The sequence below is a fragment of the Canis aureus genome, chromosome 13 (assembly GCF_053574225.1).
Source record: "Canis aureus isolate CA01 chromosome 13, VMU_Caureus_v.1.0, whole genome shotgun sequence".
NCBI classification, from domain to species: Eukaryota; Metazoa; Chordata; class Mammalia; order Carnivora; family Canidae; genus Canis; species Canis aureus.
In genome coordinates this window covers 44,600,449-44,615,865 of record NC_135623.1, presented here as the reverse complement: position 1 = coordinate 44,615,865, position 15,417 = coordinate 44,600,449, and the positions used below count along the sequence as shown (strand labels likewise).

The window sequence follows — 15,417 nt, the reverse complement described above, 5'->3', positions numbered from 1 at the left end:
GTAGGCTCTACATCCAATGTGGGGCTTGAACTCACAACCCTGAGATCAAGAGTTACATGCTCTACCAACTGTGCCAGCCAGGAGCCCAAGGTGAAAACCTTTAAAAAGGACCTAAGAGCTATCTTCTGATTATAATTTCTTGAGACGCAGAGCCAAGATCCAGCAGAGATGCTCCTTAATGCCTGACTGGAGATTCTAAGTCTCAAGCCATTAGATGTCAGTTAATTTGTCACAAGGCAACACTCATGCAGTGGTGATGTGAGTTACCATAGCCGCAATGTACCTTTTAAGTGTGGCCCAACTGCACTCACAACCTCTCCTCTCTGCAACGCACGTGAAATAGGTTTGTAATCTTTTTTTAAGATTTTATTTATTCATGAGAGACACAGAGAGGCAGAGACACAGGCAGAGGAAGAAGCAGGCTCTATGCAGGGACCCTGACATGGGATTCCATCCCGGATCTCCCAGGATCAGGCCCTGGACGGAAGGCAGCGCTAAACCGCTGAGCCACCCAGGCTGCCCCATAAGTTTATAATCTTAAACAAGACCAAGTGAGGATATAGAGAAGTTAGCCTTCAACTAAATAGGTCTGGTTCTTAAATTTAGACAGTGGCTTACTATTTAGGTGATTTCATGCTACCTTTTTTTGTAATTAGAAAGTCCGATAGGTTTGAAAATAACTGTTACCTAAAGTGGTTTTCAGCTATCAAGTGCTTCGTTCCTTTTAAAAACTATCATTCTAGGGGCACCTGGCTGGCTTAGTCAGTAGAACATGTGACTCTTGACCCGGGGTTATAAATTTGAGTCCCACATTGAGTGTAGATTACTTAAAAAAACAAAATCTTTAAATAAATATAAGAAATATTCTACAATCAGCCTAATTTGGATTACCTTTTTTCAACTTAATTTTTTAGTTTTAAGTATAATATCTATACCCAACATAGGGCTCAGAACATATAACCCTGGGCAGCCCGGGTGGCTTAGCGGTTTAGCGCCGCCTTCGGCCCAGGACCTGATCCTGGAGACCCGGAATCGAATCGAGTCCCACATCGGGGTCCCTGCATGGAGCCTGCTTCTCCCTCTGCCTGTGTCTCTGCCTCTCTCTCATGAATAAATAAATAAAATATTTAAGTAAAAAATATATATATAACCTTGAGATCAAGGGCACCTGGCTGGCACACTCCTCCAACAGCACCGGCTAGGTGCCCCTAGATTACTTACTTCTACAAATGATTAGCAAACTCATTAGCATTTTTAGTACGTGTTTCAAAAATTTGATTACACTGAGATTTACTTGTCAAAATATAACCACAAATATTTATCCACAGTTCAATTAACTGATACGGATTAGTTTGCATTTTTTCCCTGAAGTTTTAACTTAGTACCTTCCATTTTAGGGTTAAAGTTTTAAAAATAAGCATCGAGTCAGACAAAATCATTAATAGTTGGGTTTATTTCACCAGTGGGTTTGAAACTCTTGCCTTAGGCAAGAATACTACAGTAATTATACCAGGAATAGACAATTTCCTACACTGTCAAATATATAAAAGTTCCTCTTGCACTTTTCTCAACACTGATCAACAAGCAGATTCAGTCCACATTTGCTTTGATCAATCTACTGAGTTAACCCAAGCTTCTTCTTCAGAGACTCTGGCATTTCAGGTGGAGGTGGGCGAGGGAGCCTGAAGTAGACCTTCACAGAGTCATAGATGAACCACTGTAGTGCAGTCAGAGTGCCAATCATGATGATACGAGCAAAGAGTCCCTTCCATACACCTAGTTGAAATATAGAATATGAATGAAAAATGAAACATACCCAAGTGTTAGTCTTTGTTTAGAGGGGAGAGAAAAAAGAATCCTACCTTTAAATCCGAGTCTCTGAAGGACTTGAGAAGCACTGCTACCTTTCTCTTTATTCAACACAGATACCACAGAATCAGCAGGATGAGAAACAATTGCACAGAAGACTCCAGCTGAAAAAAGTCAAGATAAATAATCCATAATGGGATCAATAAAAAATTCACATCATAAGCATCAACCTTTTCCTAATATTTAGTTCTTTAAAAAGTTATATAGCAGCCTCCCCTAGGGAAAACAGAACAATCCTTCAAATTTTTATATTTGCATTTTTCTTTTTTAAAGATTTTATTTATTCACAAGAGACAGAGACAGACAGACAGACACACAGGCAGAGGGAGAAGCAGGCTCCATGCAGGAAGCCTGATGTGGGACTCGATCACACTCGATCACACACGATGTGGGCCGAAGGCAGGCGCCAAACCTCTGAGCCACCCAGGGATCCCCTATATTCCCATTTTAATCAACATTTTCCTTTGTGGGGATCCCTGGGTGGCGCAGCGGTTTAGCGCCTGCCTTTGGCCCAGGGCGCGATCCTGGAGACCCAGGATCGAATCCCACATCGGGCTCTTGGTGCATGGAGCCTGCTTCTCCCTCTGCCTATGTCTCTGCCTCTCTGTCTCTCTCTCTCTCTCTCTCTGTGACTATCATAAATAAATAAAAATTAAAAAAAAAAAAACAAAAACAAAAACATTTTCCTTTGTGTTAAAAATGTATTCTTGAAAAACTAGACCAAAAAAAACAATGATATAGCAATGAAATATATCTCTCAGACTTAATCAAGACATGCAAATCTGAAAAGAATTCTTTCAGAAACTCATTAATATGAATCCTAAAAGGAATACTGGTAAGCTAAATTTCTATGGGATATTTTACTTCACAGAAAGAAGCCAATAGGGACCCCTGGGTGGCTCAGCGGTTAACGCATCTGCCTTTGGCTCAGGTCGTGATCCTGGAGACAGGGGATCGAGTCCCACATCGGGCTCCCTGTGTAGAGCTTGCTTCTCCCTCTGCCTATGTCTCTGCCTCTTTCTCTGTGTCTCTCGTGAATAAATAAATAAAATCTTTAAAAAAAAAAAGAAAGAAGCCAATATTGGAAATGATTATTTTGTCCTTAATTTCACAAACATGCGGTAACTCATACCTATATAACCTGCTACAAATGTTACAACCAGTTGCTCTGCCTTTGAACATTCACTTCGGGGCTTGGGAACCACAAACTTATATAATGCTTCAACAGTACGTTCAAAGCAGGCAAATTTCATCATGGTGTATGGTATCTGTCTCATCCAGAGAGGAGCAACCCCCTTGTAGAATCTAGAAAATCAAGAGACTTATTTCACTCAGTTATATTTATTCACCTAGCAGATTTTCATCATTAACAAAAGTGTCCGCACACCAGTCGAGTCCTGACAGCAAAAAATGGCAGCACAATTGCGTGTCATTTCTATCAGAACCTAAGACTAACATGCAGGTATATTTATCTCACATGCCAATGACTCAAGCACCTTTGACTATACAACCAAAAAAGTTGCTGGATGTTTCCTGACTGGAACTACAAGAAACCAAATGTTTACAAGTAGAACTCAGTTCAAGACTAGCATCCACAAAGGTGGATCTAAGGAAGCATGTAGTGACCAGATTATATGCAAATTCTTAGCTGTAAACACAGAAGACAAGAACTCTAACAAGCCCTTCCCAAAAGCTAACAACTAATGTCAAATATCAAGTCATCTGCAGATTGACAAACACAATCTTTAGAAAAAAAAATCTTTAATATAGGGCTCAAGCCACGTATCAATTTATTCTTGCCCTTAGACTTTATGTTCTACATAAAAAGTAAAGACATGAACATAGTAACTTTAAAAATAAAAGTCTGGTAGGTTTAATGCTAACAAATAAAATTCCTTTAAATGAGTATTTCTATACTAGAATTCTAGACATAGGTTTACTTACGCTTTTAAGCCTTCTTCCTTATACATTTTGGGAGCTGCATCCCTCAAGGTGTTGGCATAACCTGGCTGGGTTTGAATTCTAACCTTAGCAGCTTCCATAGGAGCCAGGGCAATGTCAGCAAAGAATTCAGCACTGGCAGAGGCAGCCAAATATAGTGATGTGCGCCAGAGATAGGCATTCTCCTAATTGAAAAACACAAGCAAGAACATACATTGCCATGGCATTGGCTATTTTCTATTAAGGGACAGTTCTAGAAAACAGTTGTACTTCAAACATCTTACTAATACACATGGTGTGACTGAATGTATGTCCTCTCCCATAACCTTATCAACCACAGTACAATGTGAATTATGTTTTGAATAGCTAGGTGCCAAATATACCTGGGAATCTCAAAATCCTTCTCTTTAAAAAACTCAAAATCCAACTAACTACTTGGAAAGCAACACAGAATAATAAAGACTTAAAAAAAATCCTTTTTGGTCTTAAATTTTAAGTTAAAGCTTAGTACTTTAAATTTCAAAATTAAATTACATACCTCTCCAAGGATGTTGCTATACAAGACTTTGAAAACTTCATAAAAGCCAAACTTGCAGAGCCCTTGCATAGAATAGCCAATGAAAGTCGGAGCCCATCCTTTAGCCAAACCACGAACACCATCCTCTTTAAGTGTAACTGAGAATCCATTAAATATGCCCTTGTACTTTTGGGGGTCCACCTTTATTTAAAACAAGAAGAAAGAAATTAATTAAATGCACCAGAGAGCTATCGGTTCTCATATACACTGAATTTCACTATTCTGTTTTTCCTTTTGGTTCCTAAAATAAACCTCAGTAACTACACAAGAGGTAGGTAAACACATGATTCACTGCATACCAACTTAATATCTATAATCATCTTTGTAAATGTAACTTTATACATTAAGGTCTAGCTTTCTTTCAGTCATACTTAAGTCTTGGAGGATTCGTTTAAGAGTAAAATTCCTAGAAAAATATATGATAAAACAGAGTCAAATTTTTCACCATCCAACTCTAACACTTTTAAAAAATTAGTTTTGAAGCTACTCCCTAAGTAACAGATAAGTCTATATCCATGATTATACGCTAGTCCATCAAGGAGTTTATACTATCAAGTTTTATAAATTTAAGGCAAATTAAATGCAAGTTAAAAGGGTAGATCAACATAATGAGAATCTGTCTTTTGACTTAAACTTACTTGAAGATACATACATACATTTTAGCGAAGGTTTATTTCACATCCATTCTATTAACTAATGGAAAAAGAAAAAAAATCTTATTTCACTGTATCTGCCAGTACTAAAAGGGCTGGTATACGTCACCTTCCTCTCCCTGCTAACAATTCACCTTCCTTTATTTCACCTTCCTCTCTTTTTAGGTAAGTAGACTTCTAATCCTGTTTGGGACAAATAAATTTTTGACGTTTGATTATTTTTGTTTCAATAATCCTAATTACGAAATTCTAATTGTACAAGACTTTTATGTAAATAAATATACAAGAAGGTATGTATGTCTGCAAAATTTTAATACTAAGTATTTTTCCTAATCTACATAATGTTTTGCCCTGATCTTATCAGTAAAGAGAAGTTAGTTCAAAAATTAAGATTACCTACTCTGATATGTAACTGCTCATAAAATGACTATTTGGGAGCATAAAGGACCAGCAGGCCTTGAAAAGAAACTCTAGACAGAATTAAGCATAGCAGCAAAATACCACTTATAGCCAGGGTTTGAGGTCCAAAAATCTGCCTACAATCTAATTTCAAAAGAGGCATTTCTTCCATTTAAAACACTAATTAGGGGGGAGCCCGGATGGCTCAGCGGTTTAGCACCTGCCTTCAGCCAAGGTGTAATCCTGGAGACCGGGGATCTAGTCCCATGTCAGGCTCCATGCAGGGAGCCTGCTCCTCTCTCTGCCTGTGTGTCTGCCTCAATCTCTCTCTCTCTCTCTTAATAATAAATAAATAAAAATCTTAAAAATAAATTAAAAAAAAAACACTAATTAGGGCAGCCGGGGTAGCTCAGCAGTTTAGCGCCGTCTTTGGCCCAGGGTGTGATCCTGGAGGCCTGGGATCGAGTCCCATGTCGGGCTCCCTGCATGGAGCCTGCTTCTCCCTCTGCCTGTGTCTCTACCTCTCTGTGTCTCTCATGTATAAATAAATAAAATCTTGAAAATAAAATAAATAAAACACTAATTAAAATAAAGATCAGGAGTTAAGAAAATCTGGGTTTGGTTTCCTATGGAAGTTTCTAGCAGTTGTGATGTCTTCATATTTTCTCATTTGTCAGGGCCTTTAAAATTATTTGGAATTAAGTCACACATGAACGATACATTCGATGTTGCCATCTCAATACAAACCTGCATACGGCATTTCACTAAATCCAGAGGAACGACAGCAGTGTGTGTCAGACCACAACTTAAGACCCCACCAAAGCCACACAGTGCATAAAACTTCATGGAGCCATATTCGCAACTGTACTCTGTAGTAAGACAAGACACACCATGCATTTTAATATAAAACTCATGTTACTAGTTATCAACTTACCTCTTGGACAATTAGGTTTCCACACGGCTTGTTAGTAGAGTCTATGTTGTACAACTTAGAAGCCATGCTTCAACCATATGCTTTTAATCCAACATGCAAAACAAACCTGCATCCTGCATTTAACCAGATCTAGAGGAACCAATGCTGTATGTGTTGTGCCACAGCTAATAATTCCTCCAAGTCCACAAAGGATAAAGAATCTGCCAGATCCATAGTCACAGCTATACTGCTCTGTTTGATTGAAAAGAAAAATCAAGTAAGTATTTCTTCTTCAGAGATAACTAAGGCCACGGGAATGAAAGAGAACGGATTCCCTGTGCAACAGTGCTGTCACAACTGAATAGAGCTTTGGCCACTGCTTACAATTAAGGTGAAAGATGATTTTCCACCTCATGTTAATAAGACATTTACTGCCAAAATCAGAGAATCATTTAGCTTATGAAGGTTCTGGGAGACATTGGCTCTTACTCTGCTATACTAAAATGTCTCTGATGACATTAATGGCTCTTCCAATTGAAATCAAACTTCCAATCATTAACTGCTAATAAAAACACACTTCAGAATACATATCAAACTCGGGAAAGCACTAGACAAGTAAAAGCTTGCAATCTGCTAAGTGTCCCCCAGCCACCAATCAATACTCTCCCCACTTTCGGATTCACATAAGCATAAGATGAGATAAACATAAATTCCAAAGATCAAATACATTTACTAAACAACGGTGTAAAGATTTTTTTTTTTTACCCACACTAAAGACGTAACAGAAACACAAACGATTTTAAACTTTAGATTTTACGGGCACACAACGTAGATGGAACATTTACAGAGCTATGATCTAGGGGTTTTCGGGTTTCTCCGTACATACACTCCACTGGGATTTAAAGCATACAATTAAATTGAAGTTCAGTCTGACCAAAAAGATTCCTGAGAGACTAAAGGGACCCCTCCCTACCAGTTATCATCTGTTTTTTTATAGCCTATCTGAGGCTTCTGTTCCCTCCTTTGCCAATTACATTAAAACAAGAGACCCAGTTTTTCATATACTTGGTATCAACAGATATTAGACTTCAAGAATACTTAAGGAAGGAAGGAGTATTTTTAAGAAGAAAATGAAAGCCAAATCAAGCAACAGCTATTACAGTTATAATAAAGAATTGCAGGTGGCCAAGGGCTAGGAAGGAGCCTCTCCTGACCATCGGGCTCAGGGCGAAGATAAGGAGCGAGTCACGGCCTCTAGAATTCTACTCTCCCGGGAAAGTGGAGGTCACAGAGGGGAACTGTGCCTGGGCCCTTCCACGCCCTTGAGGGAGGGCCAAGGATCCGCCACACCGCCTAGGGGAGGAGGGCAGACTACCTAAGGCAGGCAACCAGGCACCGTCCCGTAGTGCAGAAGGCCAGCTGCGTCCTTCTCCGTCCTCCGGGCCACAAAGGCCGAGTGGACCACGAGGGGAGCTAACGACCGCATGCGGGGGGGCTCTAAGCTCACCTTCCACAGCGGCTGCCGCCAGATTGCGGGAACGGCGGGGCGGGCCCGGGGGCCCCGCGGGGTTGCTGCGGGGGCCCGTCAAGCCATCCTGAACCAGCAGCAGGTGCGGCGCGTTGAAGGGGTTCGCCCGCGCCAGATGCGCCACGGACGAGAACATCTTCCTAAAGGGAGAGAGAGCAGCGGTCAGAGGGAAAGCAAAGGGCCGCTCCTCAGGCCGCCCAAGTCACCGGCACCCTAGGACCTCGACGCCGGCCTTCCATCTTGCCGCCTCCGCGCCCTTGAGGAGGTCATGGCGGCCTCCTCCAAGGAGAAGAACCACCTAGAACCTAGAGCCGAAGCAGCCCCTCAGACGGGCTCCGTCGCCCGCACTCACCGGGGACAAGGCCCGGCACACTCACTTGCTAAGATGGCGAACACACAACCGCTCCCTGGAACAGGCTGCGGCTCACAGAGGCCGAACGTCCTCCCGACCCTTAGATCTGTGCCCTTCGCGCGCCGTCAGCGTGACGCACACGACGTGTCACTGCAGCAGGCGGCACCCATTGGTGGAGACGAGCGCCAAGGCCGTGGCGTCATCGCGTTCTCCTAGCAACCCTATCCCCGCCCCCGCCCGCCCCAGCCCTTCCTGCCCGGCTTCTGCGCAGGAGGATTCGTTCTGCGCAGGCGCGCATTCCAGGGCCGAGGTTTTGAGCGCTGTGGCGTCGTGCTCGTGACCTCCTCTTTTGGTCCTTTCACCTTCAAGCGTCTTTTCTTGACCTCAGGGTTCGATTGTTTTACGTTGATGTTAGTCACAGTGGTACTCACTTAAATAAAAAGAGGGAAAAAAAGAAAAAAACACCCAAACGTGTGATGATACTTTATTTCGGTGTTGCAGTTAGAATGTTACTGCAGTATTTTGTATAGCGCTTGACAGTAAGTTCCATTGACATTCCACGTAGACATGTCTGCATTTTCCATTAGACTATTGGAAAGTATTTTAAAAGAAAATGTGCAGCAAGAACTCTTTAGACAAGACAGCTTCGGGGTTCATCACAACTTTTTATGACCTATTAAAACATTAAGTAAATGCATTTTTTACACGACCTGGGGGTACATGGTTGAACTAGAGTGAAAGTGGCAGCAGATTTTGTGTGTTCAATAAATTTAGAAAATCTTCAGTAGATTCAGTTCAACACCAAAAAGGGCCTAGTTTCACTGGGGAGAGTTTAGTAGGAGTCAAACCCCTGTTAGAATTCCGGCTCTGACCCTGTCCTGGCTGTTGATAAAGTAACCTTGGAAATTCACTCAATTTCTATGAATCTGTTTCTTTTCTTCTTTTTCTTTTTTTTAAGATTTTACTCATTCATGAGAGACAGAGAGAAGCACAGACATAGGCAGAGGGAGAAGCAGGCTCCCCATGCGGAGCCCAGCACAGGACTCCATCCCAGGACCCGCCAGATCAAGGCTGAAGTCAAAAGCAGAAGCTCAATCCCCAAGCCACCCAGGTGCCCCCATAAGACTGTTTCCTAAATGTAAGATGGAAGCAAGGGGTAGTCCCATGGACTTGTACAGTTATATAAGGCCTGTGCTAGATTTAATTACGAAGAATTGTTCATTATATTAATTTAATTTATTAAATTCTTAATTTATGAACAAGAAGACTTACATTTTTCATTTGGAGCTGAACTTACAAATTACATAGCGGGTTCTGGGTGGGAATAACATCTATCCTGAAAAGTTCATGAGAACTCAATGAGACAATGTCTAACTGTGGGGATTTTAGTCAAGAAGCAAGGATGAGGAGGGGGGCAGTGGTCAGTAAGTTACTAAGAGGGTAGGTAGGGTAAGTCTTGCTATCTTGACCTAACAGGATTCTTGCTAAAAGCAGTCCAAGGTAATCAGACATTATCAGGGGAATGAGGAATTTGATAAGGTATTGAGGGTAATCAGATATCAAGGCTGGGTAGGGTGCCTTGCTGGCTCAGTTGGTGGAGCATGCAACTTTTGATCTCAGGGTTGTGAGTTCCGGCCCCACACTGGGTATGGAGATAACTTAAAAACAAAGTCTGGAGATCCCTGGGTGGCTCAGTGGTTTCATGCCTGCCTTTGGCCCAGGGAGCAATCCTGGAGTCCCAGGATCGAGTCCCACATCTGGCTCCCGGCATGGGGCCTGCTTCTCCCTCTGCCTGTGTCTCTGCCTCTCTCTCTCTATCATAAATAAATCTTAAAAAAAAAAAAAAAGTATTTGTCAATACTTTCCTACTCAGGGGGCACCTGGCTGGCTCAGTTGGTATAGCATGTGGCTCTTGATGTCAGGGTTGTGAGTTTGAATCCCACCTTGGGCAAGAAGCCTACTTAAAAAACAAAAACAAAAAAAAAAACCTTTCCTTTTCAGTGTACCAAGTCTGATATTTTAATTTCATTTACTATGAGCCACTACTGAGTTTAAATTTCAGCCACATTATTACAGTCCTTCTCAGCAATTTGAGCTAAAACAATGGATTGAGACACTTTACTGTACTCATATTGACAAATTTCATTTGATCTACCATTATATTCCTTCTGTTCTATTTTAGTTATTACTACTTATCACGTTATCCCAAAATTTAAAAGCATAAAACAATAAACAATTATTATCTCACATTTTCTGAGGATCAGGAATCTGGGAAGGTTCAACTGGATGGCCTGGCTCAGGGTGTGTCATGGGTTTATGGTGGAGCTGTTGGTTGGGGCTGTGGTCTCTGGGCCTGGAAAATGTACTTCCAAGCTCACTAGCTTGGCCATTGACAGGACACTTCAGTTCCTTATCAAATGGACCTCCCCACAGAGGTGCTCATGTCGTGGCTTTCCCAGAGTGAGTAATTCAAGAAAGAGATCAACTAAGAGAGATGCTGCGGTGTCCTTTATAACCTAATTTCAGAAGCCATCACTTCCATATTTTCTTGATCACACAGACCAATCCTGACACAATGTGGGTAGGGTTGTAGGGATCATTGGGGCATCCTAGAGGGTGATTACCATCCACACAACCCAACATTCTTAGTCTCCATCCCCATACATGTTGCCCAGGTTTCTGTCAATATGAATTTTGCACACTATTTATTTTACCTTCTAGGATCTCCTGCAATGAGCATAGAAGCGATGGAAGGTGTTGATAATAGGACTTGAGGAGGATCAGCAGGCCCTACAAGGCAACTAACTACTCCAGGAGAGGCCATTACAGATTGTATAGGTAAGGAGAGAGACTAAGCCTTCTCAGTCAAGGGAGGAAAGGCTGTTAATACTGGCAAAAAAGGCTCAGCAGAAATTAGAAGTTCATGATTCTGGTGTCATCAATCTCCACAGGTTCCCATTCCCATTCCAATATTCAGGATTTCACTGCTGCTCGAAAACAAAAACAAAACTGATTTTAACATGAGACCTTCAAGATTGGAAATTCAGGGTAGCCCGGGTGGCTCAGCGGTTTAGCGCTGCCTTCAGCCCAGGGTGTGATCCTGGGGGCCCGGGATTGAGTCCCATGTTAGGCTCCCTGCATGGACCCTGCTTCTCCCTCTGCCTGTGTCTCTGCCCCTCTTTCTGTGTGTCTCTCATGAATGAATAATAAAATCTTTAAAAAAAAAAAAAAGATTGGAAATTCAATTGCATTGTAATTCAGGATTAGATTTTGGATTTGGTTTTGCACAGCCTGCAGATACAGGAAGACAGTCACATAAGATTTTTTTCTTTTCTTTCTTTTTTTAACTTGAAGTGAATGTTGAAAGCACTAAGCTCAGGACACCTGGGTTGCTCAGTGGTTAAACATTTGCCTTCTGCTCAGGTTGTGATCCTAGGGTCCTGGGATGGAGTCCCACATTGGGCTTCCCTGCAGGGAGCCTGCTTCTCCCTCTGCCTGTGTCTCTGCCTCTCTCTGTGTGTCTCTCATGAAAAAAAAAAAAATCTTTAAGAAAAAATAATGTCCTAAGTTCATCATTTCCTTTCCCCCAGTTATCCAACGTAATTAGGATAAACCAACCAACTCCATTGTATTCCTTATTTTTGTTTAAATATTTTATGGAAATATCCACGTGGTTACCCAACGCCTTGCCTTCTTTAGGTACTTGACTACAGGTGTCCATTGATGATAATTTAAGCAACTGTTTTTGCTAATGCATGCCTTGGACAACCAGTGTCACCTTTACCCTTGACCACTGACCCTTTAAATCCAATGGATCAGATAACCCAGAACAAATTCATACAACCCATTCTTAAGTTTTAGTTCTTCTGGAATTATTTCCAAAACCACTGTCTACAACAGAGTTTGACCAGAGAAACAAGCAACTAGGAGTCATATGAAATAAGAGGTTTATTTTAGGGACTAGATCTTTTTTTTTTTTTTTTTTTTTTTGTTTTTTAACCATATAAGAAGGTTTAATGTATAAAAAGGCTTATTGTACATACTTCGGTGTATAAAATTTTAATTAAAAAAATAAAGAAGAGAAACCGATATAATCCAAGCAGGAACTGGGCTAAAGTTAACTTTGTTTTGGAGGCGACACCATGCAAACTAAGCATTAAACCCCGTCAGAGTTTTTCGTGGACCCTTTGTGCTTTTGAGATACCTATGCACATGGAGAGCCACTTAACTGCTACTTTAAATCACACTTGTTCAAGCTGGTCCTCCCACCTCAATGACTTTTATTAGCGTCCTGTGAGTTTTAAAATAAAAAGCTCATTCATATTTTTAAGAATTCAGAAAGTCTTGTTCCCTTTTGAACTGAAGTTAGTTAAGATCATCTAACTCGAATATTATTTTGGTTTCTCACTTGAGGAATTTTGGTATTTTCAAACCACTGCAAGAAACAAAAAGCCAACTCGGAATGTCTGGGATGGAAGGAAATAAAAAAAGGGAAGAAGGAATAAAGTCCAGTTGCAATCAGTGGTGTACTCTCTCCCCAGATCTCTTGAGCAAACAATGTATATATAGTTTTCCTGTTCTCCCATGATGTAAAAAAATGCCAGAAAATATACCTGATGTATAATAAGGTAACAATTTGGTTTGCTTTTGTGCTATTTAATTAACTTACTTGAAATAGAATTTTTGAAAATCATTTGTGGGGGTAAATGTCTAATCCCGTAAATAAAAATGATGGAGATCATTTGAACTACCGAGAACCTACATTTACGGTTTAATTTTTAAAAACGCAGACAGGATTGGCATTACTGAAACACAGTGTAAGCATCCCAGGAACGAGACAGACTTTGGCTCTCAGGCCGCGGTCCTAGAACAAATGCCAACTGGCCGCAGAGGAAAATTCACTTAATCTTTGACATAATGTATTAAAAGAGAGAGAGAGAGAGATTTGACAGCATAGGCAAGGCGGTGGTTGAGAAACCAGGTCTGAAGTCAGAAGAGGCACCAGTGAAGACATAGGGACTAGATCTTAAACAATCGTGGGAGCTGGAGAAAAGGTTCCTCTGTGTCTGGAGTTAAACCTGAAATTTCTGTAAGTCAGTAGAGCTTATGGTCAGTCAAGAAAGCTGGACATGAAGTGAGGATGAGTACAGACAAACTGGAAGGCACAAAGACAAACTGGATCCCGTGGGGATAAACTAGATTGTGCATCTGTCTCTTGACATCTACAATCTCAATGATGCAACTGCCTGCAGGAGCCATGCAAGTGCTCATGGGAGCCATGGCGCTGCACATGCATCTGGCCCAGGACTTCAGGAGTCACTGAAGAAGGTCCTGGAGTTGCTGAAAGAGCTCCACACGTGGCCACTGCCCCACTCCCAGGTAAGCCAACGGATCAGCATCCATATGCATAAGCTGCCCCAGCACCTCACATCTCACACTGACCTTCTGCCTTTGAAATCTTGCACAAATTTCCCTTTTGGCCAATCTTAACACAGAACCATATCTGATAAACAGAATTTGAGATGCTAGGTAGAGATAGGACATTCAAGTGGAACTTCCCTACAGGCACTTGTACACCTAGAGCCAGAGGTCAAGGTAGCGCTGATACATTTGAGGATCATGCCTGGCAAGGGGAATCATAGAAAACCCTTAAATAATTCCTACCACAGCCTTCTTCTAATAGAAGGATATAATACATTATGCAAGGTAGACTAAAGTCCCTTTTCCTATCTTCCTGGAGAAAAAATGGACAGCATCCTCTAGCACCTTAATTATTGTCTTTTTTAAATTGGAAATCTTGTTTCCATGTCTCCATAAAGAAAGTAGGGAAAAACTTGTCTTTTTATGTTTTTTAAAATATTTTTTTAAGGTTTATTGAGAGAGAGAGAGAGAGCAAGCATGAGAGCGGGGAAGAGCAGAGGGAGAAGGAGAAGCAGACTCCTCACTGAGCAGGGAACCAGATGCGAGGCTTGATCCCAGAACCCTGGGATTATGACCTGAGCCAAAGGCAGATGCTTAACTGACTGAATCACCCAGGAGCCCCAAAATTTATCTTTTTCGATCTGAAATAAAATAAAATGGATTTCACCATGGGGCTGTAATTTCCATTCTGAAAATTTTTTAAATGTCAAACCATCCCCATCCTTCTTTGGAAGGTTATCATAGGTGGAACCTTGGCTGTAAGACTAGAGGCGATCCCTTTACTAAAGTGCACCCCAAGAGGACCCCAAAAGCTCTGGGACCCAGGTTCAGACTCTTGAAGTCATGCGTGTAGGGGAATGAAAACTGTCTACGTTATATCTGCATATTCAGGGATATTTTATTTTACAGGAAATAAAGGTAGGTGAATGCTTTTACCCAGTCTTTATCTTTCTTGTATTTTGACATTTCCTTCTTTTGGCAATTAAAAGCATAACATACAGTTTAGCCCAGAGAAGAGGCATACCTGGATATGGGAGATCCTAATGTAGTCCACACAGAAGGGGCACACATAGATGGCAACCTGAGTTACTCACTGGCTATAATCCGCCACTCTGACAGCTTTGAAGTAAGGCCTAGCCATCACAAGTTAGAAGTTCCCAAATAGGGTCTCTCATCAAAGCTTTTTAGACACAGACGTTCTCAAATTCTACTTACTAAGGCTGATGAGGAGTCCCGGAATCTGCCAGTTTTTAAAGGTCTCCAGGTGATTTTCCTATAAGCAGCTAGTTTAGGAACCAGCTATCCAAGGAATTCAAAGCATGAGCCCGCAGAACGAGTCTGACACTAGTTTCCTATCTGTAAAAGGAGATACCACCCTGAATTACCTGGTTTGCCATGGATGTGAAGTGTCAGTTACTGGGGAGGAATCCCGACTGATGTGGTTCGCTTCTAACTGACTGTTATCACACACTCAAGACCCAGGTACAAGGCTGTGGTGTGGGGCGTGCACCATCAGGACACTGTACAACCCGGGGCAACTGCTTGAGTATGAAAGGGGACGAGGGAATCCCAGCTTCTCAAAGATGGACGTGGTCACAGACTTGGTAAGGAGACAGGAAATTTTAGGGAGAAATATATATACACCTGAAAAGTAATGAATATAAAATGAAGTGATTAAGCTTGACTAAAAGGAGTAGAAATAGTTCCATTCAGGCTTAGAGACATAGGACAGAGCATATCTAAGTTTCTGTATGCCCTGGGTCA

General features: G+C 41.5%; 1 protein-coding gene and 1 non-coding gene across 4 annotated transcripts; both read right to left on the bottom strand.

Moving 5' to 3' along the window:
• Nucleotides 1–1,435: 1,435 nt before the first annotated feature.
• On the bottom strand, nt 1,436–8,415 carry SLC25A3 (solute carrier family 25 member 3). 3 transcript variants are annotated; one of them, XM_077845951.1, is made up of 8 exons: nt 8,258–8,415; nt 7,860–8,020; nt 6,480–6,604; nt 4,349–4,528; nt 3,814–3,995; nt 3,002–3,174; nt 1,863–1,973; nt 1,436–1,776 (listed from the first exon to the last, which is right to left on the bottom strand). In XM_077845951.1, the coding sequence occupies exons 2-8, from the start codon at nt 8,014–8,016 to the stop codon at nt 1,616–1,618; spliced, it is 1,089 nt and encodes a 362-aa protein (XP_077702077.1). In that variant the 5' UTR covers nt 8,017–8,020; nt 8,258–8,415; the 3' UTR covers nt 1,436–1,615. The 3 variants fall into 3 exon arrangements, with proteins under 3 accessions (XP_077702077.1, XP_077702079.1, XP_077702078.1); XM_077845953.1 differs by lacking the exon at nt 6,480–6,604 and adding an exon at nt 6,187–6,308 and having other exon boundaries at nt 8,258–8,414; XM_077845952.1 differs by having other exon boundaries at nt 8,233–8,369.
• LOC144282740 (small nucleolar RNA SNORA53) lies at nt 3,244–3,490 on the bottom strand. Its single transcript, XR_013351199.1, has one exon. It is a non-coding gene; the product is annotated as a small nucleolar RNA SNORA53 (small nucleolar RNA).
• Nucleotides 8,416–15,417: the final 7,002 nt, after the last annotated feature.